Consider the following 25,866-nt stretch of genomic DNA (forward strand, 5'->3'; position numbering starts at 1 on the left):
TCAAAGCGAAAACAAGAGAGGGCTTGTCCATTTTTAAACAACAACAAATTCCACACTGTGCCCCATTTCTCAACCAGGAGAGTGTCAGTCAAGGGATAGTCCATGGGCACTGCATGTTAAGACCTGTATATGTACAGTGGAAGTCGAAAGTTTACATGCACCTTAGCCAAATACATTTAAACTCAGTTTTTCACAATTCCTGACATTTAATCCTAGTAAAAATGACCTGTCTTAGGTCAGTTAGGATCACCACTTTATTTTAAGAATGTGAAATGTCAGAATAATAGTAGAGAGAGTGATTTATTTCAGCTTTTATTTCTTTCATCACATTACCAGTGGGTCAGAAGTTTACATACACTCAATTAGTATTTTGTAGCATTGCCTTTAAATTGTTTAACTTGGGTCAAACGTTTCAGGTAGCCTTCCACAAGCTTCCCACAATAAGTTGGATCAATTTTGGCCCATTCCTCCTGACAGAGCTGGTGTAACTGAGTCAGGTTTGTAGGCCTCCTTGCTCGCACACGCTTTTTCAGTTCTGCCCACAAATGTTCTATGGGATTGAGGTCAGGGCTTTGTGATGGCCACTCCAATACCTTGACTTTGTTGTCCTTGAGCCATTTTGCCACAACTTTGGAAGTATGCTTGGGGTCATTGTCCATTTGGAAGACCCATTTGCGACCAAGCTTTAACTTCCTGACTGATGTCTTGAGATGTTGCTTCAATAAATCCACATAATTTCCCTACCTCATGATGCCATCTATTTTGTGAAGTGCACCAGTCCCTCCTGCAGCAAAGCACCCCCACAACATGATGCTGCCACCCCCGTGCCTCACGGTTGGTATGGTGTTCTTCGGCTTGCAAGCCTCCCCCTTCTTCCTCCAAACCTAATGATGGTCATTATGGCTAAACAGTTCTATTTTTGTTTAATCAGACCAGAGGACCTTTTTCAAAAAAGCACGATCTTTGTCCCCATGTGCAGTTGCAGACCGTAGTTTGGCTTCTTTATGGCGGTTTTGGAGCTGTGGCTTCTTCCTTGCTGAGCGGCCTTTCAGGTTATGTCGATATAGGACTCGTTTTACTGTGGATATAGATACGTTTGTACCTGTTTCCTCCAGCATCTTCACAATGTCCTTTGCTGTTGTTCTGGGATTGATTTGCACCTTTCGCACCAAAGTACGTTCATCTTTAGGAGACACAATTTTTTTCTGAGGTCTGATTTCGTTTGATTTTCCCATGATGTCAAGCAAAGAGGCACTGAGTTTGAAGGTAGGCCTTGAAATACATCCACAGATAAACCTCCAATTGACTCAAATGATGTAAATTAGTATATCAGAAGCTTCTAAAGCCATGACAACATGGTGGTTGAAACACTTAGGTTGGAGTCATTAAAACTCGTTTACATCATCTTACGACTACAACAGTACCTTCCAAAATCTCCTGTGTGTTTGTATGGGCAGGTAACTTTTTCTAACACAGAACATGAGCATTAGCAGTAGCTTTTGAGCATCTCATTTGAGTCTGTTCAATCTAGCCTAGAAGCAGCTACAGCTACAATGTCGGCACAATGATATTATGTTTATACAATATTCTTGAACACAAAAACCTTATCAGTTGGCATCTGTGTGGTAAAATGAAATATACACCTTATTTAAAGCAGTATTCCTTTAAGAGCAGAGGTTAGTCATCACTATGGAGAAGGGAGGGGCTTACTACGTAATTTTGCTGAAGTGAAACTTAAGAGTATATCCACGTAACTGTACCAAATCCCCAGTCACTGTTATCCTTTTTCTCTGATCCGAAGAGGAGAACGAACAGTCAACAACATACTGCACACTGAGGTGAGTAGAAAAATTAAGAGCTTTGCCTGGACAAGATTAGACACTAAACAAATGACAGCCCTAATTATTATCCTGTCTGCTTTTGACTCTCATGATATAATATGTTAAAGAATGGTTAAAATAGTATAGTTTGACGTTACTACACGGGTTGATATCAGTGGCGGTCGGTGCCGTTTAAGATGAGGGAGGACGATTAAAAAAAAAAGTTTAAATTATGAACATGGCCTTATTTCTATAACCACATATTGGATGACTGTTATTCATATTCCATTCAGGCTCCTACATGATACTCAAATTTTCCCTATACCCAGCTTATGAATGAATTAAAATTTACCTGACAGCCAGTGACACATGGACAGCCATTCAATACATTGACACATTCAATACCACTTTGCACACTCTTGCTTGCATCTAGCTGATTTAGGGTGTAATTATTTGTCCTACAGTTGCAAACAAGAGTTTCTATTGGACAAATTCAGGTATGTTCATCCCTGTTTCGTTCAGTTTGCTTCCGTTTTAGAAACGTTTTTCAACCGACTCGGCGGAATGAATAGAACCCTGATCACACGTAAACACAGTTCACTTTCATAGCACATACAAACAGCTCGCTGTATTCCTTCTCACATCTACGCGCTCTCCTCCTCACCTTTTCCCTTCGCGTGTGGACTTCAATGCACAGCACATCAGCTGTCTGTGACAAATGAAAATACCTTTCCAAGACACAACTTCATATCATAACCGCTAACCGCTACACACAGCCTACATTATTCTCACCATATTACCTCAAGTAACGTCATAGTCAACATAGCTAATGGAACTAACGCATTAGTAAACCTGTTACAATCATGCAGTACAGTGAGCAGTTTAGCAGTTACACTGGCAGGCCCCAGTGGTAATAAATTATTAAAACCAAAAGCTTACCTTGACTTGGAAGAGTTCCGGTGTTGGATAGTCATTGCCAGCTAGCTAAAATAGCATCCCTCTGTTTGAGCCAGGTGTTTGAGTAGGCTAAACTATCTAGCTGCATTATCTAGCTAAGTAAGTGAAAGTGGGAAAAAATAGAATATTGCATTCTCTCTCTTTTGCGTCTCCTTCAATTTTTGAAGAAATTAATTTGTTCTAAACTGTTCAACGATTGTCTTTCTCACTCTTTTGAGTCAACTACTCACTACATTTTATGCACTGCAGTGCTAGCTAGCTGTAGCTTATGCTTTCAGTACTAGACTCATTCTCTGATCCTTTGATTGGGTGGAAAACATGTCAGTTCATGCTGGAGGAGCTCTGATAGGTTGGAGGACGTCCTCCGAAAGTCGTCATAATTTCTGTGTAAGTCTATGGAAGGGGGTGAGAACCATGAGCCTCATAGGTTTTGTAATGAAGTCAATGTACCCAGAAGTGGATGGAGCTAGGCTGTTCTCTGACTACACCATGGTGCTACCCTACAGAGTGCTGTTGAGGCTACTGTAGACCTTCATTGCAAAACAGTGTGATTAATCAGTTATTTTGTGACGTGAATATTTTTACTATAGTTTTCTTTAAAAAGGATTAACTTCACTATTTTTATGAAATTCACTGAGGAGGATGGTCCTCCCCTTCTTCCTCTGAGGAGCCTCCACTGACTGATATTGACACATGAAAATAATAACATGTTTTTTGGCCTCTTTCAGCTATGGCTTCCTCCAACAGTCTCCTGTCTGAAGAGCAGTTCCAGTGCTCTATCTGTCTAGATGTGTTCACTGACCCAGTCTCCATCCCGTGTGGACACAACTTCTGCATGGCCTGTATCGGAGTGTACTGGAACGCTAAGGGGCTATGCAAGTGTCCAATGTGTAAAAAGGCTTTTGAACAGAGACCAGATCTCAGTGTCAATACTTTTATTTCTGAAATGGCCGCCCACGTCCGGAAGCTAGCTCCAGCTGACAGCACACTCAAACAGCACCCCGCCAAGCCTGGAGAAGTGGCCTGTGATGTCTGCACTGGGAGGAAGTTCATGGCCTTGAAGTCGTGCCTGGTTTGTCTGGCTTCTTACTGTGAGACTCACCTAGAGCCTCATCAGAGAGTTGCTTCCTTCAAGAAACACAAGCTAATTGACCCTGTGGAGAACCTGGATGACAGGGTGTGTGAGAAGCACCAACGACCCCTGGAGTTGTTCTGTAGGAGCGACCAGACCTGTGTGTGTCAGTTCTGCACTGAGACAGACCACAAGTTCCACAAGACTGTCCCCATAGAGGAAGAGAGTGGAGTGAGGAAGAGTCTACTGTGGGAAACCAAGGGAAAAGTGCAGAGGATGATCAAGGACAGACTGCAGAAGGTGAAGCAGATGGAACACTCAATAGCACTCAGGAAGAGGGGTGCAGAGAGAGAGATAGAAGATAGCGTGCATGTCTTCACTACTCTGGTGCGCGCTATTGAGAATAGCCAGGCTGAGTTCATTGAGGTGATTGAGGTGAAACAGAAAGCAGCAGAGAGGCGTGCTGAAGGGCTCATCAAAGAGCTGGATCAGGAAATCACTGAACTACAAAGGAGACTCACTGATCTGCAGAAGCTGTCAAACACAGAGGACCACCTCCACGTCCTCCAGAGCTCTCCATCGCTTTGCACCCTTCCACGCACCAAGGACTGGTCTGAGATCAGGGTTCACAGCGGTTTGTGGGTCGGGACCCTTAGGAGAGCTGTGTCTCAACTGGAGGAGACGCTTTATGAAGAGATTGAGAAGTTGTGTGAGACCGAGCTGGAGAGAATGCAGCAGTCAGCTGTGGATGTGACTCTGGACTCTGATACGGCAAATCCCAAACTCATTTTGTCTGAGGATGGGAAACAGGTGAAGCTAGGACACAGACAAAAGCTCTTCCTTGACAACCCAAAGAGGTTTGATCCTGTACCCTGTGTACTAGGAAATGAAGGCTTCGCCTCTGGGAGATTTTACTTTGAGGTGCAGGTGGAGGGGAAGACTAGGTGGGCTTTGGGAGTGGCCAGAGAGTCCATCAACAGGAAGGGGAATGTACAGCCCAGTCCTGTGAATGGATACTGGACTGTTGGGCTGATGAATGGGGATGAGTACATGGCTCACGCTGGGCCCAGTGTCCCTCTCTCTCTGTCAGAGGAGCCTCAGAAGGTGGGGGTGTTTGTGGATTATGAGGAGGGGGAGGTCTCCTTTTATGATGTGGAGGCCGGGTCTCATATCTACTCTTTCACCGTCTGCACCTTCACTGAGAGACTCTACCCATACCTCTTTACAGGCATAAATAAGGATGATAAAAACTCTGCCCCATTGATCATTTGTCCGATCATGTCCGTCAATCAGTATGAGATTTTATCTCTCGATGATACACCTTAGATTTCAGCAATTGATTCAGTCAAGTGATTGTTGATACTTCTATACAGCTTTTCGAAAATGGTCACAGCATTGGAATGACACAGTGAGAAAGTTAGGTGTCTAATCAGGCGTGCAACTGACAATGTTTTTTTTTAGCTTTTCATTTAGATTGAATGGACAAAGTCCCCCTCATACAAAAACATATATTTTACCTCCACAATCATGTAGGAATTCATTATTATTTTGCCTATTTTTCTCTGTGGCATATATAAGTAACTGCCAAAATAAAGGAAACGCCAACATAGTGTCTAAATAGGGCGTTGGGCTACCACGAGCCAGAACAGCTTCAATGCACCTCGGCGTTGATTCTACAAGTGCCTGGAACTCAACTGGAGGGATGTAACACCATTCCATCATTTTGGGTTTTGATGATGGTGGTGGAAAATGCTGTCTCAGGCGTCGCTCCAGAATCTCCCGTAAGTGTTAAATTGGGTTGAGATCTGGTGACTGAGACAGCCATGTCATATGATTTACATTGTTTTCATGCTCATCAAAACATTCAGTGACCACTTGTGCCCTGTGGATGGGGGCATAGGCATGGCAGCCAAAATAATGGCCTGCCCAGCATTTTTAATCATTTCCCTAAGCATGATGGGGATGTTAATTTGCTTAACGTGAGACTCAGAAATGACGTTGCCACAAGCATCACCGCAGATATTCAGATGAGAGAGATGCAAGACTTTGCTCTCACACAGTCACAGACAGTATCTGTGCATGGGTTCACTTCACACTGTTCACAATGTAATAGCCACGGGACTAAAACAGCCGAGAAGTTGAGCCTCACACTTCAACGCTCTTAGTTGTTGCAGAAATGTACTCACTATGCCGTTTACTCATATCATATCGCTGAGTCTACCTTTAATTAGCTCAGGAACCACACCTGTGTAGAAACACCTGCTTTCAATATGTTTCATATCCCTTATTTACTCAAGTATTTTGGCAGTTACCTTGATATTAATTTCCTTGAAATGCGTAACGATGATATGTGTATAATCAATGGGCTACTGGAGAGGGAGTACTGCTCTGTATATTTGGAGGGTACGTTTTGGGGTGAGGTGAAAGGTTTTGTTGGGCGTTTTTCTTAAAATAGAAAAAATAAATGCCACAGTGCTTTATGACAGTTTACACAGGTGCATGAGTTGGACTCTTTTAAATATTCCAAAGTGTACAAAGTGGTTGGAGATGCTCTGCAGCCTGCAGAGTATTGATGTTTGAAATGATGTTAACCGTAATTACACCGTCCTTTAATGTTGGAATTTAGCAAAAAAGGTTTGAACGACAAATCAATGTCCTGTTATCAAATAAACATTCAGCACGTATTCTTATTTGGTGTTTATTCCAAGGGAGAAGGACTGCCCCCTCTCATTGAAGCCACAAAGTTCAAGGCCGACCACAGTACTGCAGGCAGTTTGCAGAAAACATTATCCCCCATTGTAGTGAATGGGAAGAAGGCAATATTCATGGTCAATCTTTGTGTACAAAAATAAAAAGATAAATACATTTGAAAACAGTCTTGGTACCAATAATTGCTTCTATTACACCAGATGTATGTTCTTGAACCAATTATTTTAAGTTATTATTTTTATTAGCAGAATAAGTTTTTAGTTGCTAATGGCAGAATGCAGTACCCCGTTCGGCCTCCAACTTAAGATACTCGGTGAGAGGGGGCAGCACTGAGTTTGCCTGCAACGTCACTTCCTGGAGTAGCTCATGGAGTAGCCCACCTGAGATATCTTAACCAACTTCTTTGGCTTCAAATGTGCAGAATCGCATAGGTGGGAAACCAAGATTTCTGATGGCAGGCCTGGTCATAGCTAGATTTGTTTGATTCGTATCGGTAGACAATTTTAGCGTTTTAGCAAGCTTAACCCTTTTCCTAACCGTAACCTAATTCTACTAACCTACGGCGTTCATTTTCCTAGCCTGCTGCATAGATTATCCTAACTTGCTATGAAAAGTCACTTCTGCTAGTTAAAACTGGCAGACCTGCCTGGAGAGCAGTGTGAGTATCCACTAATAGTGCTTCAAATTCGCTATCGAGTCTACACATAGGAATGAATGGTGTCACGTAATCAATGGCTTTGTCCATTCAGATGTAAAGTAATTGGTTGATTCTCTTAACCAGCCCAATTCGTATTAAATTAATTCTGAATCATATTTAGTGTCCTTTTCATCATAAAATGGTCCTCCAACAACAAATCCATGGACTGTTAAGAGGAAATTACTTAATTTTCATTAAGGAACACAGGAAAATATTTGGTATGTTAGCAACACTATAGTATCTGCACTGTGTGTCAGATGGGCTCCTTCAGAACCTTCATCACATGTCTCCACAATAATCAATAGTAGCAGAAGTGCAGCACTTGCATTAAATATATACATTTTTTAGCATAACAGACAATTGTTTTAGTAAAAAAAAAGTGTATTGCTACTGTGTTTCCTCTGTCATTGTATACCTCAGTTTGGCTTCTATTGGTTGCAATTGGCAGTTTTAGTCTCAGAAGGCCTGGATGTTGCTTTGGGGCCCTTTCTTCCCCATCTGGTAAGTCATCTGGGGGAATCTGCTTCAACTGCACTCTTAAAGTCCTCATAGACCCAGCCAGGCAGATATACATGTCTGGGTCTGGACATCTTGCTGAGCGGGGCAGATCAATGTTTCTTTATCTGCAACTGAGTGAAAGTGCAGCTCTTTCGGGTTCCAAGAAACCATTTCCATATTGTTTATCAATTCCTGTCTCGCGTGAAAACTTCGAGACATCCGGCAACAAGCAGAGCGATGCCAAGGTGCCTTTATGTATAGGCACAATCAGGAATTAATTAATGTGATTTTCTCTCTAATGTATCTTTAGTAGTAATGCCAATCTTGCAATAGCGGAGATGTTACGGAAATTGAGCTCTATTGACTTGTGTGTGTGTGGCTCTATCGCAAGGTGACCAGATCCATTGTCTCTTCTCATCCACAGTACAGCACAAACAGTAGTAATGTATCTACTGCACATATGCTGTGAGTGTAATCGCACACTGTCTATTCCACTATTAGGCATTATTAATTAGGTATTGTCACTACAAAAGTGACTATCTAGGGAAGTTGATTGCGCTCTTGTTGGCGGCTATTTGTTTGAATGAAAAATGTTACTGTGTCTAATTGGTTGGCTGCTTTGGAAAGTGTTCTATTCCACCCCTCTTATTAGGCATTGACCAGTTACAGCTGTGCTTGTCAGGGAGTGCTAATGAGCTTGGCAGCATCAGGTGTGTGTGTGCTATAATGAGCTACTGTTGAAATTTAAAAGGAGACGTGAAAAGTTTCATAAAATAATCTTCATTCAAGCTCCACTGTCTATACATTGAGGCTTTTCTAAGGTATGCTCGTCATGTGTTTAGTCTAGTGCTTTTCTCAGACCCAAACACGCTTATGTAGTGACTGTGTGTGGCCTAGACTCTCCTGACTACCACTGGGGTTGTAAGACCAAACGATTTATACTGCAGGTCGGGAGTGTCGTTTACTGTCTCTTGCGGCATAGCTGTGTGATTTATCTAGCTAGCCAGACTGCTTCATTTTCTGAAAGCTGCTGTTAAACCCCCCCCCCCCCTCCCCACAAATCTGCTTTCGTAAGGACATCTCCATTAGCCCCGAATTGGATTAGCTCCAAAATGGTTCACCTAAAGAAGCTTCCCAAAGACCAGTCTCTGTCCATCTATTTCCAAGCACACACCCAATTCCTGCCTCTTCCTATCCCTCCCCAAATCACATTCACCATTCTGTTTCGAACAGTCCCAGTGAAAGCTACTATACTGGGTTATGTGGGGATGGCCTAGAAAAAGTGGTTTCTGTAGAACTGCAGGAATGTGGACTACAGTCTGCAGACTTGGAGCATTTCTCACTCTCGGGGGTGGTACTGACCAAGCGACAGAAGCAATAAATACTGTCTCACAACAGAGCTTTGGCACAGCAAGCTGATGGCATCGTTAGAGGATCTGGCAGCACACCAACACTGTGTTAACTTAAGACTGACCTGAAGTTTATAAATAGTGTGTGCAACTGCCAACAGAGGATGGAATTAGTATAACTGAGAAGCGCCTTAAATCAAATAAAAATCCAATTTTGTTTGTCACGTACACAGTTTTACAGAAGGCATAAAAGGTGAAGTGCTTGTGCTAGTTCCCACAACATTGCAGTTTGATAATCAAACATAATAAGAGTTATCAAAAATAACCAGTAGTAGAAGAAGTAGTATGCTTAGTAGTAAGATACAGTGCCTTGCGAAAGTATTCGGCCCCCTTGAACTTTGCGACCTTTTGCCACATTTCAGGCTTCAAACATAAAGATGGATATTTCAAACTTTTTTAACAAATCAAAAACTGAAAAATTGTGCGTGCAAAATTATTCAGCCCCCTTAAGTTAATACTTTGTAGCGCCACCTTTTGCTGCGATTACAGCTGTAAGTCGCTTGGGGTATGTCTCTATCAGTTTTGCACATCGAGAGACTGACATTTTTTCCCATTCCTCCTTGCAAAACAGCTCGAGCTCAGTGAGGTTGGATGGAGAGCATTTGTGAACAGCAGTTTTCAGTTCTTTCCACAGATTCTCGATTGGATTCAGGTCTGAACTTTGACTTTGCCATTCTAACACCTGGATATGTGGAACCATTCCATTGTAGATTTTGCTTTATGTTTTGGATCATTGTCTTGTTGGAAGACAAATCTCCGTCCCAGTCTCAGGTCTTTTGCAGACTCCATCAGGTTTTCTTCCAGAATGGTCCTGTATTTGGCTCCATCCATCTTCCCATCAATTTTAACCATCTTCCCTGTCCCTGCTGAAGAAAAGCAGGCCCAAACCATGATGCTGCCACCACCATGTTTGACAGTGGGGATGGTGTGTTCAGGGTGATGAGCTGTGTTGCTTTTACGCCAAACATAACGTTTTGCATTGTTGCCAAAAAGTTCAATTTTGGTTTCATCTGACCAGAGAACCTTCTTCCACATGTTTGGTGTGTCTCCCAGGTGGCTTGTGACAAACTTTAAACAACACTTTTTATGGATATCTTTAAGAAATGGCTTTCTTCTTGCCACTCTTCCATAAATGTCAGATTTGTGCAATATACGACTGATTGTTGTCCTATGGACAGAGTCTCCCACCTCAGCTGTAGATCTCTGCAGTTCATCCAGAGTGATCATGGGCCTCTTGGCTGCATCTCTGATCAGTCTTCTCCTTGTATGAGCTGAAAGTTTAGAGGGACGGCCAGGTCTTGGTAGATTTGCAGTGGTCTGATACTCCTTCCATTTCAATATTATCGCTTGCACAGTGCTCCTTGGGATGTTTAAAGCTTGGGAAATCTTTTTGTATCCAAATCCAGCTTTAAACTTCTTCACAACAGTATCTCGGACCTGCCTGGTGTGTTCCTTGTTCTTCATGATGCTCTCTGCGCTTTTAACGGACCTCTGAGACTATCACAGTGCAGGTGCATTTATACGGAGACTTGATTACACACAGGTGGATTGTATTTATCATCATTAGTCATTTAGGTCAACATTGGATCATTCAGAGATCCTCACTGAACTTCTGGAGAGAGTTTGCTGCACTGAAAGTAAAGGGGTTGAATAATTTTGCACGCCCAATTTTTCAGTTTTTGATTTGTTAAAAAAGTTTGAAATATCCAATAAATGTCGTTCCACTTCATGATTGTGTCCCACTTGTTGTTGATTCTTCACAAAAAAATACAGTTTTATATCTTTATGTTTCAAGCCTGAAATGTGGCAAAAGGTCGCAAAGTTCAAGGGGGCCGAATACTTTCGCAAGGCACTGTATGTACACAATAGGATATACAGTAGGGGAGAGTGGGGTAAGATGAGCCATCCTTGTCTCTCGGAAACCATACACAAAATGAATCATTTGACCAAATATTTAGGAAGAGGTCACCATTTCATGGACTCTGAAGGAGGAAACCACATGGGAAAAGTGGTAAGCAAGTTAGGTGAGGAAAAACAACAGATTTTCAAGTCAACTTAATTTAATGTGTTAAACGGTTTCATGATGCTTGTATCTACATTTTTGATCATTTTAAGAGTGTTCTATACATCAGTTGGGATCTCTAAGCTTCAATATGAGGTCCTAAACCAAGTATGAAAGAGCATCCTTGTATCTGTCTGGGGTAATATAGTCAAAATGTTTGCCTTTGGGTAAGTTGAGCCAATAGCCATGTTTGCCTTAGGGTAAGTTGAGCCAATGCCCAGTTTTTCCTTCCCGGGCATTATGGGATATGAGGTATCAGGGCCTGCCCTATGTTAAATTAAAGTACAAAGTGTTAGGTATTAAGCCCATGTTAAAATATGATTAAAAGACCAAAAGGGTGATTGTGTTTAAAGATAGACATTGTTTTAAAGAGAGAGTGGTAATATTTCATTCAGTACAGAAATTTACCCTCAGCTGAATTTGTGACAAAATAACACTTAAAAAAAAAAAAATTAACAAGCAATGTTTTTAAAACTGTAATGTTTATAAGAATTGGGATAATTTCCAGGAATACACAACATCCTGAAATATACACTACCATTCGCAAGTTTGGGTCATTTAGAAATGTCCTTGTTTGTTAAAGAAAATCTATTTTTTCAAATTGATCAGAAATACAGTTGTAGACATTGTTAATGTTGTAAATGACTATTGTAGCTGGAAACGGCTGATTTTGAATAGAATATCTACGTAGGCGTACAGAAGCCCATTACCCAACACTCCTGTGTTCCAATAGCACGTTGTGTTAGCTAATCTAAGTTTATCATTTTAAAAGGCTAATTGATTATTAGAAAACCCCTTTGAAATTATATTAGCACAGCTGAAAACTGTTGTTCTGATTTAAAGAAGCAATAAAACTGTCCTTCGTTAGACTAGTTGAGTATCTGGAGCATCAGCATTTGTGGGTTTGATTACAGGCTCAAAATGGCTAGAGTCAAAGACCTTTCTTCTGAAACTCATCAGTCTATTTTTGTTCTGAGAAATTAAGGCTATTCCATGCGAGAAATTGCCAAGAAACTGAAGATCTCGTACAACTCTGTGTACTACTCCTTTCACAGAACAGCGCAAACGGTCTCTAACCAGAATTGAAAGAGGTGTGGGAGGACCCAGTGCACAACTGAGCAAGAGGACAAGTACATTAGAGTGTCTAGTTTGAGAAACAGACGCCTCACAAGTCATCAACTGGCAGCTTCATTAAATTGTACCCGCAAAACACCAGTCTCAATATCAACAGTGAAGAGGTGACTCCGGGATGCTGTACTGCTAGGCAGAGTTGCAAAGAAAAATACATATCTCAGACTGGCCAATAAAAATAAATGTTTAACATGGGTAAAAGAACACAGACACTGGCCTAGAAGGCCAGCATCCTGGAGTCGCCCCTTTACTGTTGACGTTGAGACTGGTGTTTTGAGGGTACTATTTAATGAAGCTGCCAGTTGAGGATAAGCAGTTTCCAGTTTGTTTGACAGGTTAGGCTACATGTGAAAGTAATGTGATTATTTTGTGTGCTTGTGAAATACGCAAATACAATTTCAACATACAGGGTATGTACATGTATTATTATTATTAGTGAAAGGTCCAACTGACTGCAAACTTGTTTCATGCACGTTTAACTTATGCATTTTATGAATGAAATTGTAAACTGTTTCAAGCAGATCTTCTTATTAAACTCTATGACCAAGGCTGTGACAGGTCCCAGTGTCCTTTGCAGTCATTAATCACTTACTATAAGTCCACCCCCCCGGCTACAGCCATAAATGTACAGATGGGGGAATTGGCTTATGTTTAAAAGTACCACCCGGGTCAAGGACTGTTGACAGCTAGCCAGCTGTTCGGGTAGCATTTATGGGGGATTCTACCAGGCCATTTTCGAATACCTCAGAAATAAACCCGTCCTTCCTTGAGTCATGGATTGGTAAGTAATAGGGTGGTGACATTGGCTTACACCCATCCAATTGCTTATTGATGTGTGTTTACCTCAAGCAAGGAAGGATGCATTTCTGAATTATTTGAACAGGAGCCTATAGTTTAATGTCCTCTTATTTCTTTCAGCTTCCTGTTGGTGTTTTCCTGTCTCATCCTCTCTGTTTTCGCTACCATCAACGAGTTCAAGAACAGTTCTGAGACTGCCTTGTACATTCTGGTATGTATGTGGTGGTCTGCTCTGAAAAGTACTGTGCTCTGTCCATGGTTTCCACGCTCGTTTTATGCTCAAGACGGCAAAGTGTGCCGCAATCAAATATGTGCAATATGTATTTTTAAATCCGACGTAATCCTAAAATGAATTATGTTCTCTCGGGTTCATATCTCTCACATTATAGCCACTCATATATTTTATGTCACTTATCTTTTTTCGGAATCTTAAGTAGTTCCCAAGTGCTACTCTAGCCATCTGGTTGTGTTGCGCATGGTACTGCACTATGATAAGATTTGGGGTGTAGTGGCAGTATAATACATCTGTGATTTGATGTGTCACAGGAAATGGGGAAGTGTGTGGTCATACGCACATCCCCCCAAAAACAGGTGTTGGGCAAGGAAGTACAGAAGTACTTGAAAAGAACAAAGGCCCACACACTGAATTTGCTCCCAATTACCACAGGAAATAGTGACCATCGTGGTGTTTGGAGTTGAGTACATTGTGAGGATATGGGCGGCGGGCTGCTGCTGTCGCTACAGAGGATGGAGGGGAAGGCTGAAATTCGCCCGCAAGCCTTTCTGTGTTATCGGTGAGAACAGAAAGACTTTCTTCTCCTTCTACCTCTCACTTTTCAGGATGTTTCTTCTGTTCTGGCTTACAACTCCCCTGTCCTGGTCTTCTCTCCTCTTTCTCCTTTCTCTTCACTCTCTCCTTTTATCTCTCTCTACCTCTTCCTCCGACTTTGCTGTTCTCATTTCCATAAAAATAAGCGTTATTCACATAAAGCACTTTTTTTTTAAACCAAAAATTACTTTTCTATTTCTAAGGGTAGTCGGTTTCTCTCAAGTCTCCCATACCTTATGTAAGAAAAGGAAAAGCTAACATCAACATTCTAAAACAAGGCTGTGTTGAACTACACCAGTTCACTAGTCACATTCTCTGAAGTAATTTTGTTCACTACCATGTTATTAAATAGCAACACCTGAATAGTGCCTCATGGGATTGTCATGTGGGGTCGGCTTCTCAGTGTTGGAGGATGTCAGTAATCATTGAACACTATCAACACAATCTCAACAGTGTTTGGTGATGCTGGTTGCCATGGAAACCCTGCTGACATTATGTGAATCCCCTTCCTTCCCCAGACATCGTGGGCTTGAGAGTGTGAGCGCATGGAACACCATTGACATGATGTGAATATCCTTCCTCCTCTAGACATCATGGTCTTGATAGCATCTGTGTCGGTGCTGGCTGCTGGCTCCCAGGGAAATGTCTTCGCCACCTCTGCCATCCGCAGTCTCCGCTTCTTGCAGATCCTCCGCATGTTGCGGATGGACCGGCGCGGGGGCACCTGGAAACTTCTAGGATCAGTGGTCTATGCCCACAGCAAGGTGACCGCTAGAAAGGCTATATGTTTAGCTGGGGTTTAGTTAGCCTCAGGAGCCCAGGTTTCTCACCCGCGAGATGAGATTTGGAAGGAAGGCTCTGCAAAAAAAAACAATCAAAAGCCTACGTAAAAGGCATTGGGTAGAAGTAAATCAATCTACAAATTTGAATAAACTGTGTCTTCATGAATTTGATTACATAGTCCAGTCATAATCCGAAAAGGTGGATTTGGTGGATGCCGATATTAATATGTATTATTTATAAAGGCTTTATGAATGTATACATACCATGAAGTGTTACCAAATTCTATATCTGATGCTCTGTTCCTCTTCTCCAGGAACTTATCACTGCTTGGTACATAGGCTTCCTCTGTCTCATCCTGGCTAGTTTCCTGGTGTACTCGGTCGAGAAAGATGACAACGACATGTTTGAGACCTATGCTGATGCCCTGTGGTGGGGGCTGGTAAGTTCAATCATATTTCCAAATTAGAAAGTGCACAAGGTATTGAATAGTATGTTTCTATTAGGACAGACTTACAGTTAGCTTTCCAATAATATATTTCCCTAATTTATCTGCAGTACCCAGCAAAATACATATCTAAAACTGAGCCATAACGTCACTTGTGAAAGTATAATGTATTGTCGTGGAATGGGGTCTTGACTTACCAGCTTTGGCGGACCACTGTATTATATAAGGTATGCATTACTGTAGGTGCTGTTGAAAATGCCTCTTCTTTCTCTAGATCACCCTGACCACCATAGGCTATGGGGATAAGTTCCCAAAGACCTGGAATGGACGTCTGCTGGCTGCAATGTTCAGTATGATAGGAGTGGCTTTCTTTGCGCTCCCAGCTGTAAGTTTGAGGGACGTTGTAGGTGCTAATTCAAACCCTCATGGTGCAGAAGGCAACTTAATTTAACTGTATTATGTTTCTGAATATGAAGGAGATGTAAAACCTTTACTCACAGTTCTAGCCTTACGGCCAAGTGCATGAACTCCAATGGTTATATTCCGGAACATTTTGCAATGTTCTGTGTCATTAGTACACTTTAGAGTTGTTGTGCTCTTCAATTGTGCGCTTCTGCTTAGGCAAAACATGGCCTGGTACAACACTTGCATTTAAAACGTTCCGATAACCATTATTATTATGTTTTAATCTGTTAGTCCTACATTCTAGTTTCAGGTGTTCATATTCAAGAGGGTAGAGATATTCTGACGGTGTGTAAATGTTCTCTTTTATCCACACCTACTCACATGCGCAGGGTATCCTGGGGTCTGGTTTTGCTCTGAAGGTCCAGGAGCAGCACAGACAGAAGCATTTTGAGAAGCGACGCCAACCTGCTGCTGGTCTGATACAGGTGGCCAACACGCACCACCATTTAGTCTGGACACACCCACTGACACATTGTGTACCATTTTACTTTATTCTAGATTTTTTTTACCAGGTTCTTTCTGACTGATTTTATTGAATTATATATCACCTGTTGGGTCATTGAACATCCTCTGCATTATGACATTGTCTGCATCACTCGCAAATAACACCATTTGTCTCACAAATAGAATGCTTGGCGATTTTACGCTACGAATCTCGCTCGGACTGATCTGCTGTCGACGTGGGATTTTTATGAGGAGAACGTTTCTCTCCCAATGTACAGGTACAGACCATATCTGTTCTTTATACTTTATATACATTTATATCCTGGAAATGAAATTCCATTTATATCCTTGAAATAACACTAACCAGTCTGGCTTTCCAATTTGAAGTTGAACTCTAATACCTTTCATTTTGACATACTGCTGGGCTTTCAAAGCACAACTAATACAGGGCCTTCAGAAAGTATTCACACCCCTTGACTTTTTCCACATTTTTGTTGTTACAGCCTGAATTTTAAATTGAGATTTTGTGTCACTGGCCTACACACAATACCCCATAAATGCCGAAGTGGAATTATGTTTTTAGAAATGTTTACAAAATTGTATTAAAAATGAAAAGCTGTAATGTCTTGAGTCAATAAGTATTCAACCCGTTTGTTACGGCACGCCTAAATAAGTTCAGGAGTAAGAATGTGCCTAACAAGTCACGTAATAAGTTGCATGTACTCACTCTGTGTGCAATAATACTGTTTATAGAAAAGTCTGTGGTCATACGCACATCCTTAAAAACATAGGTGCTGGGCTAATAAAGAATACTAAAGAAGAAGAAGACCCGGACACTGTTAAAGCTCCCAATTCACCGCTTTATTGACGTTTCCATCTGAAACGGATCTTCGTCAGGTCAAACAAACAAACTGAGTGCTCACTTCCCCAAATATACACATTTCACCTCACATGATGCATGGTGTCTGTGGAAAACTCAAATCAAATCTAATCTAATTCTATTGGTCAGATGTGCCAAATTCAACAGTGAGATGCTTACTTAAAAGCCCTAACCAACATTGCAGCTTTAAGAAAATACCTAAAAATACATATATAAAAAACCTTAAGAAATAAGTAAGAGATGAGAATAACAAATAATTAAAGAGCATCAGTAAATAACAATAGCGTCGCTATATACAGGGGGTACTGGTACAGAGTCAATGGGTGGGAGCACCAGTGTCAAGGTAATTGAGGTAATATGTACATGTACAGTGGGGCAAAAAAAGTATTTAGTCAGCCACCAATTGTGCAAGTTCTCCCACTTAAAAAGATGAGAGAGGCCTATACTTTTCATCATAGGTACACTTCAACTATGACAGACAAAATGAGAAGAAAAAAATCCAGAAAATCACATTGTAGGATTTTTTATGAATTTATTTGCAAATTATGGTGGAAAATAAGTATGTGTTCACCTACAAACAAGCAAGATTTCTGGCTTCACAGACCTGTAACTTCTTCTTTAAGAGGCTCCTCTGTCCTCCACTCATTACCTGTATTAATGGCACCTGTTTGAACTTGTTATCAGTATAAAAGACACCTGTCCACAACCTCAAACAGTCACACTCCAAACTCCACTATGGCCAAGTCCAAAGATCTGTCAAAGGACACCAGAAACAAAATTGTAGACCTGCACCAGGCTGGGAAGACTGAATCTGCAATAGGTAAGCAGCTTGGTTTGAAGAAATCAACTGTGGGAGCAATTATTAGGAAATGGAAGACATACAAGACCACTGATAATCTCCCGCGATCTGGGGCTCCACGCAAGATCTCACCCCGTGGGGTCAAAATTATCACAAGAACGGTGAGCAAAAATCCCAGAACCACACGGGGGGACCTAGTGAATGACCTGCAGAGAGCTGGGACCAAAGTAACAAAGCCTACCATCAGTAACACATTACGCCGCAGGGACTCAAATCTTGCAGTGCCAGACGTGTCCCCCTGCTTAAGCCAGTACATGTCCAGGCCCGTCTGAAGTTTGCTAGAGAGCATTTGGATGATCCAGAAGAAGATTGGGAGAATGTCATATGGTCAGATGAAACCAAAATATAACTTTTTGGTAAAAGCTCAACTCGTTGTGTTTGGAGGACAAAGAATGCTGACTTGCATCCAAAGAACACCATACCTACTGTGAAGCATGGGAGTGGCTTCGTAAGAAGCATTTCAAGGTCCTGGAGTGGCCTAGCCAGTCTCCAGATCTCTACCCCATAGAAAATCTTTGGAGGGAGTTGAATGTCCGTGCCCAGCAACAGCCCAAAAACATCACTGCTCTAGAGGAGATCTGCATGGAGGAATGGGCCAAAATACCAGCAACAGTGTGTGAAAACCTTGTGGAGACTTACAGAAAACGTTTGACCTCTGTCATTGCCAACATAGGGTATATAACAAAGTATTGAGATAAACTTTTGTTATTGACCAGATACTTATTTTCCACCATAATTTGCAAATAAATAAATTAGAAATCCTACAATGTGATTTTCTGGATTTTTTTCTCTCATTTTGTCTGTCATAGTAGTTGAAGTGTACATATGATGAGAATTACAGGCGCCTCTCATCTTTTTAAGTGGGAGAACTTGCACAATTGGTGGCTGACTAAATACTTTTTTGCCCCACTGTAGGTAGAGTTATAAAAGTGACCATGCGTATATAATAACAGAGAGTAGCAGCAGCATAGAAGAGGGTTGGGGGAAGGGGGCAGGCAATGCAAATAGTCCGGGTTGCCATTTGATTAGCTATTCAGGAGTCTTATGGCTTGTGGGTAGCAGCTGTTAAGGAGCCTTTTGGTTGTAGACTTGGCGCTCCGGTACCGCTCGCCGTGCGGCAGCAGAGAGAACAGTCTATGACTTGCGTGACTGGAGTCTTCCTCTGACACCGCCTAGTATATAGGTCCTAGATGTCAGGAAACTTGGGCTCAGTGATGTACTGGACAGTACGCACAACCCTCTTGTGCCTTACGGTCAGATGCAGAGCAGTTTCTATACTAGGTGGTGATGCAACCGGTCAGGATGCTCTCGATGGTGCAGCTGTAGAACTTTTTTAGGATATGAGGACCCATTCCATGTAATGTGCATGCTTGTAATCATTAAGGACTGGGGAGTTTTTCAGGATAAAAAAATAAACGGAATGGAGCTAAGCACAGGCAAAATCCTAGAGGAAAAACTGGTTCAGTCTGCTTTCCGCCAGACACTGGGAGATGAATTCAACTTTCAGCAGGACAATAACCTTAAACACAAGGCCAAAACTACACTGGAGTTTCTTACCAAGAAGACAGTAGATGTTCCTGAGTGGCTGAGTTACAGTTTTTACTTAAATCTGCATGAAAATCTATGGCAAGACCTAAAAATGGTTGTCTAGCAACGATCAACAACAAATTTGACAGAGCTTGAAGAATTTTGAAATAACAATGGGCAAATGTTGCACAATGCAGGTGTGGAAAGACTCACAGCTGTAATAGCTGTCAAAAGTGCTTCTACAAAGTATTGACTCAGGGGTGTAAACACTTACATAAATTGGATATTTCATTTGTTTTTTCATCTAAAATGTCAGTTTGCCATTATGGGTTGTTGTGTGTAGTAGATAGGTGAGAGAAAAAAAAATATTGAATCCATTTTGAGCTCAGGCTGTAACACAACAAGATGAGGAATAAGTCAAGGACATATGAATGCTTTCTGAAGGCACTGTAGCTACTTTGAAAATGAATCATTCTGTTTACCTTCTAAGTCTGTTGGAATCATTGGGAAATTAATCTGCAGGCTGCAATATTTGGCTTTCTCAAAGCAGCTTTCTGGTTTTTATTTCATTTTAGAGCCACGTACTGTGTTCTGTGCAGCAGTGTCTAAGGAATGGTTCTATTTTGAAACAGTATAATGTTAAGCTTCAATGCTCCAGACGAGAGGGCCACTGAACTTAAGAGGTCATTTTTTTTTTTTTTAGAAAGACATGCACTAGCCTTCCAGTGGGATGTATAAAAGATCATGAAAACCGTCTCATCTTCTCTCTCCAGGCTCATACCCCCCCTCAATCAACTGGACCTCCTGAGGAATCTGAAGGCCAAATCCTTCAGCAGGTCTGAATATACAGTAGGAGGAGGATGATTATGTGAATGGAGAATTCTTTCTGTTTGGAGAATCTCACCTGAATGCATAGTCTCGTGGTGTCTCAGGGCTGCAGTTACTTACTGCTAATCACCCGATTAAGTCAGTGCCTTGACAACTCTGTTTCTCTTTTTTTCCCCTTGCTACTTGACAGGTGCTTGCTTACCCAAATGCTAAGTCCTGAGGATCTTAATGACATATAGCTACTGCTGTTGACTTTTTCAGATATTCACCCTTGTCCTAACCTCTCTGACTTTAATAACCAAAATAATGCTGCCCGTTGGGATTTGTCACGGAAATGCATGTGTGTGTGTCTCTGTGTGTGTCTCTGTGTGTGTCTCTGTGTGTCTCTGTGTGTGTCTTTTTCATTTGTCTGGAAACAAAGGAAGGACTCTCAGACAGAAGCCTCCCCCAGGTCTGTTATTCAACCAGCCTTTGTTGTTTTACCACACACTTCTTCTACCCCCTTTTGGCTTTACTTCAATTCTGCTCAAAGCTGCTGAGGCACTCTTCTTGAGGGAGTGTGTGTGTGTGTGTGTGTCCCGGGGCAGAAAGGACTGAGGTTTTGATGAGTCTTGTTTTTTTACAATGTGTGTCAGATATGGATGTACCTTTTTGATAAGATCCTCCTTCAAGAACAGTGGCCTTACATTTACCCACAGTGCCCTAGCTCAGGGGTTCCCACACTTTTTTATTCAGGCCCCCCTTCCAGCATTGGGAAACATCCATCTATTTCTATGCGCACAGGCACCGTTCGTGACACGAACTGTTCACACACCTCTATATGTGCAGGTTCAAAGCTTATTTTCCTGTAATTCTACACGTTTTGCCATGGGGTGCAGAGAAAATGTTGCAGTTTTGAAGCTAATTTTCTTGCAGTGTCTAATGTGTATTCATGAGATATTTGAATGACTCAAACCTTACAACAACATCTACGGGCAAAAAAAAAACTAGCAAAAAAAGTTGCCTGACTTGGGCTAGTTGATCTGGACATTCCTGACAAGTTATATATACAGTCGCTTTCTAAGGTAGGCAATGGCTGACACGTGAAGAGGATAACTGATGGTGCCCAACCCAATTTCGAAATTGTACCTTGTTCATTCTACTATTACAACCTTCAAGATTAATTTGAAAGCAGGATGAGTTCCTTAAATCAATCTACCGTACCAGTCAAAAGTTTGGACACCTACTCATTCAATGGTTTTTATTTTATTTTTACTACAATGAAATTATTACTATTTTTAATACAATGAAATAACACCCATGGAATCATGTAGTAATCAAAAAAGTGTTAAACAAATAAATGTTTTTTTTTTTATAGTTGAGGTTCTTCAGAGTAGCCACCCTTTACCTTGATGACAGCTTTGAACATTGTTGGCATTCTCTCAACCAAGCTTCATGAGCTTGTCACCTGGAATCCATTTCAATTAACAGGTGTGCCTTGTTAAAAGTTCAGTAGTGGAATTTCTTTCCTTCCAAATGTGTTTGAGCCAATCACTTGCGTTGTGACAAGGTAGGAGTAGAATACAGAAGATAGCCCTATTTGGTAAAAGACCAAGTCCATATTATGTTAAGAACAGCTCAAATAAGCAAAGAGAAACAACAGTCCATCATTACTTTCAGACATGAAGGTCAGTCAATCCAGAACATTTCAAGAACTTTGAAAGTTTCTTAAAGTGCAATTGCAAAAACCATCAAGCACTATGATGAAACTGGCTCTCACGAGGACGGCCACAGGAAAGGAAGACCCAGAGTTACCTCTGCTGCAGAGGATAAGTTCAATAGAGTTAACTGCACCTCATATTGCAGCCCAAAAATAAATGCTTCACAGAGTTCAAGTAACAGACACATCTCAACATCATTTGTTCAGAAAAGACTGTGTGAATCACCTATAATAAGAAGAGATTTTTTTGGACCAAGAAACACAAGAAATGGACTGATTGGTCTGATTAGTCCAAATTTGAGATTTTTGGTTCCAACCGCCGTGTCTTTGTGAGACGCAGAGTAGGTGAACGGAGGATCTCCGCATGTGTGGTTTCCAACATGAAGCATGGAGGAGGTGGTGTGGGGGTGCTTTGCTGGTGACATTGTCATGATTTATTTAGAATTCAAGGCACACTTAACCATCATGGCTACCACAGCATTCTCCAGCGATAGGCCATCCCATCTGGTTTGTGCTTAGTGGGACTATCATTTGTATTTCAACAGGACAGTGACCCAAACACACCTCCAGGCTGCGTAAGGGCTATTTGACCAAGAAGGAGAGTAATGGAGTGCTGCATCAGATGACCTGGCCTCCATAATCACCTGACCTCAACCCAATTGAGATGGTTTGGGATGTGTTGGACCACGGAGTGAAGTAAAAGTAGCCAACAAGTGCTCAGCATGTGTGGGAACTCCTTCAAGACTGTTGGAAAAGCATTCCTTATGAAGCTGGTTGAGAGAATGCCAAGAGTGTGCAAAGCTGTCATCAAGGTAAAGGGTGACTAACTTTGAAGAATCTCAAATATTACATACAATTTGATTTGTTTTTTGGTTACTACATGATTCCATATGTGTTACTTCATAGTTATTCTGCTGTAGAACATAGTACAAATAAAGAAAAACCCATGAATGAGTAGGTGTGTACAAACTTTTGACTGGTACTCTATATATATTTTTGATCTATCTATTTATAGATATATTTCTTTGAGGGGGTGGGGACCCCCGCGCCCCTGACAGTTTGGGAACCACTGCCCTAGCTAAGCTCACTTTGCCCTCACTGCCAACATTAAGCTTTTATCCACAATTCTAGGTCCTTTCCCAAGATCAACATTTGAAATGTGTTAATTACCCCATCGGCATAGAGAACATGGCCTTAGTGACCCAGTAACATATATGAATTTCATAATGGGTCACTGTAAGGCCATGTCTTTGCGATTTGTAGAACGATTACATTTAACAGCCAATGCTGTGGTGTGGACTGTAGATATTTCTGCCTACTGTTTCTGATTGACAGAGGGCTTTGCATATGCACTTTGTTGCGTTTTTTTTTGTGGGACAAAAAAATATTCTTGCAATGTTTATTTTCCAGAAAGGTATGGATCACTTTTGATCCAGGTTCTGTTTCTGTTCCTTGAACAAATAAATACAAATCCTATTGGAAACAAGTAGAGGGTGTTACATTTACAGTATGTGATGCAAGGTGCAACCTAAACGTGTAAACATCATTGGAAAGGAAAAGGCTCAACGCTCGCTTTACCATTACAAATTCTTAGTTTTATTAAGTAAGTATATTTTCCTGTTTTCCTGGTCTTGCATTAATAATGCAGTATGTTGGCCTGTGTTATTGTGTAAGGCCCCACTGTTATAAAATGATAACCGATTCGTCATATCATTCCAAACAGTTTTTTTTTCTCCCATTATTTTCTGATTAACCAAAGTACTTAGAATATGTTCTAAGTCTTCAACCATTCCTCATCTTCTACCATTGCTCATTCTTGCATCATATCATCCTCTTACTGACCATTACAAGGCCAGCCACTTCATTTTTCAGATGCACTTAAATCCTCCATCACTGTTATCTTTTGTGTCTCCTCTACTGCCCACCATTCCACTATCTCGCTCTCCAATGTCCAGTATTGACCATTCACACAAAGACGACATGCTTTGTGGGTGCTGCCCGAGAACCTATAGGTACTGTTGCACAGATACTAACATCTGCACTGCAAGTATTTAAGTCTCTATATACCTGTCCTTACTTTCCTATCTGTTCTTATATTTTCCCACTTTTGACACATGTTCAGCTGAGTAGATGAAGCACATGACTAGCTGACTCTTTTTAATCCCCCTCAGCTATTGAGAATCAGTCAAATGTAACATTAAATTATCCACATAGCATATAGACATTCACTTTTTCTTTGAAGTAAAAAAGCACATTTACCTGAACAGCTTCCTAGAAAATACAGATGTACGTCTTAGTTTTTTGTGACAGAGCATTGATTTGTTGTTTCTCTTATGCAGTTTTTTTTCCCGCTTGTTGGCTTTTTGCTTAGTCATCCCTTTGACAACTTTTGTTGAAAAGCAAGAAAACAACATGCCTTTTACGTTGGTATCTAACAAGCATTTCCTTTGAAATGATTCCCACATACAGTACAGTGGGAGACATGATGGTTAACCCTGTCTGCATGACCTGATTACTTTTTTGCATAGAGATGACAACCCTTCTTTTTCTTTTCGAGGCCTATCACTGTGCTTCCCATGCATGCTTGCTTGTTGCTTCTGCTGCTTGCCTGACCGAATGCTCGACTATGTGCACACGGAAAAGGCTCCTTCCGCTGTAGGACATTGCCTCATTTTAAGTTACCGTAAGAGGTAAGACCTTTAATCGCACAGACATATCTCAGACATCACACTATGCTCGCATCACATTACTACTTTATGTATAAGCAGGTATAGATATACAGTAAGTGGCTCCATGTTAACATGCTATATTTATGAGTGAGAATAGCCAACATAGTCAAGCCCACATCATTACTAAAGTTGACTAAAATGTATTCTTGATTATTTAACTACTTGTTGACACATTGACACTGCCAAGCTATTTTAGTTTCCCTACCCATATGATACTTGAACTAGACATAGTGAACACAGCCTAGACAATATGTCTAAAGTAACTCTTGTTCGACACAGCCCTATATTGCTCTTATACTGCACAGTATGCACATGAGTCATATCACCATGGGAACTCAAACCCACATGGATTATCCTTACATCACAGCAAAAGATGCATCATCCATACATATCTATCTCCCTCTCACTCCGTTCTGTATTTCCTTCACCGGTCCCTGTAGCCGGAAGCCTAGTCTAAAGGACAAGGTGCATCCTAGTCCTTCCAAGATGGCTGGGGCCACAGGGAGGTCCCAGTCCCCTGGGCCTGAAGACGGGGCAGAGGGAGGGCCGAGCTGGAGCTTCGCTGACCGGGCCCAAGGGGCCATGCATGCTTTCCGTGCCAGGGGCAGCACCTCGCGCCAAAACTCAGAGGGTGAGGAGATTCTAAATCTGCACCACTGGTTATATGACTAAGTATTCTGTGTGATTAGCTTATCTTCTTTAGATAGTAACAATATTGTAATATTCCTATATAGACATTACACTGTTGCAAAGTAGGCTATGCAGTACAGTACGCTGTCAGATATGCAAAAGACAAAGAAAACAGTGCATATGCTCACAATGGTATGACACATTCATTGGATGATAGTCCAAGGAGTTGGACCTAATTAGCTTGGCAGATACCAAATATAATGCTAGGCAAGAAAATATATAGTCAAATAGCTTATTATCTTCTTGACAACATATTTTGAAATATAATGCAAGTCAAGAAGATAATAAGCTATCTTCTTGACCAGTATTATATTTGAAAATACGCTATCTGCCTAGCTAATTAGGCCTAACCCCTAGATCAATCGTCCAATGAATGTGTTTAACCATTGTGAGCAAGTGAACCTGTGAATTTTATTTGCTAACATTCTTTGACAAGCGCTAGCGTTCTGTTGGACAAGCTACTACCTGCCTACCATTCTGTTTGACTAGACATGTACCTAAATACATTCTGTGAAACTAGTTGTCTACATGACTA

General features: G+C 41.3%; 2 protein-coding genes across 4 annotated transcripts in view; both read left to right on the forward strand.

Annotated features, from left to right (window-relative positions):
- Window positions 1–25,866, forward strand: part of LOC139416424 (potassium voltage-gated channel subfamily KQT member 2-like) — a 45,694-nt gene that overhangs the window by 2,300 nt on the left and 17,528 nt on the right. For 2 of the 3 annotated variants that reach the window (XM_071165024.1, XM_071165022.1), the window contains exons 2-12: window positions 13,274–13,364; window positions 13,821–13,947; window positions 14,571–14,746; window positions 15,079–15,204; window positions 15,485–15,595; window positions 16,005–16,100; window positions 16,303–16,397; window positions 20,159–20,221; window positions 20,635–20,664; window positions 23,868–23,924; window positions 25,082–25,272. In XM_071165024.1, coding sequence (XP_071021125.1) covers window positions 13,274–13,364; window positions 13,821–13,947; window positions 14,571–14,746; window positions 15,079–15,204; window positions 15,485–15,595; window positions 16,005–16,100; window positions 16,303–16,397; window positions 20,159–20,221; window positions 20,635–20,664; window positions 23,868–23,924; window positions 25,082–25,272 — 1,163 coding nt within the window. The remainder of the gene's footprint in view (window positions 1–13,273; window positions 13,365–13,820; window positions 13,948–14,570; window positions 14,747–15,078; window positions 15,205–15,484; window positions 15,596–16,004; window positions 16,101–16,302; window positions 16,398–20,158; window positions 20,222–20,634; window positions 20,665–23,867; window positions 23,925–25,081; window positions 25,273–25,866) is intronic. The other variant, XM_071165025.1, reaches the window with a different exon arrangement.
- Window positions 1,722–6,722, forward strand: LOC139416425 (E3 ubiquitin-protein ligase TRIM39-like). The gene is made up of 2 exons (XM_071165026.1): window positions 1,722–1,838; window positions 3,506–6,722. Exon 2 carries the CDS (start codon window positions 3,508–3,510, stop codon window positions 5,173–5,175), a length of 1,668 nt encoding a protein of 555 aa, XP_071021127.1. The 5' UTR covers window positions 1,722–1,838; window positions 3,506–3,507; the 3' UTR covers window positions 5,176–6,722.

The sequence above is a fragment of the Oncorhynchus clarkii genome, chromosome 9 (genome assembly GCF_045791955.1).
Source record: "Oncorhynchus clarkii lewisi isolate Uvic-CL-2024 chromosome 9, UVic_Ocla_1.0, whole genome shotgun sequence".
Taxonomy (NCBI): domain Eukaryota; kingdom Metazoa; phylum Chordata; class Actinopteri; order Salmoniformes; family Salmonidae; genus Oncorhynchus; species Oncorhynchus clarkii.

Coding starts and splice junctions, on each gene's coding strand:
- LOC139416425 (XM_071165026.1), top strand. CDS start 3,508: ATGGCTTCCTCCAACAGTCTCCTGTCTGAAGAGCAGTTCCAGTGCTCT.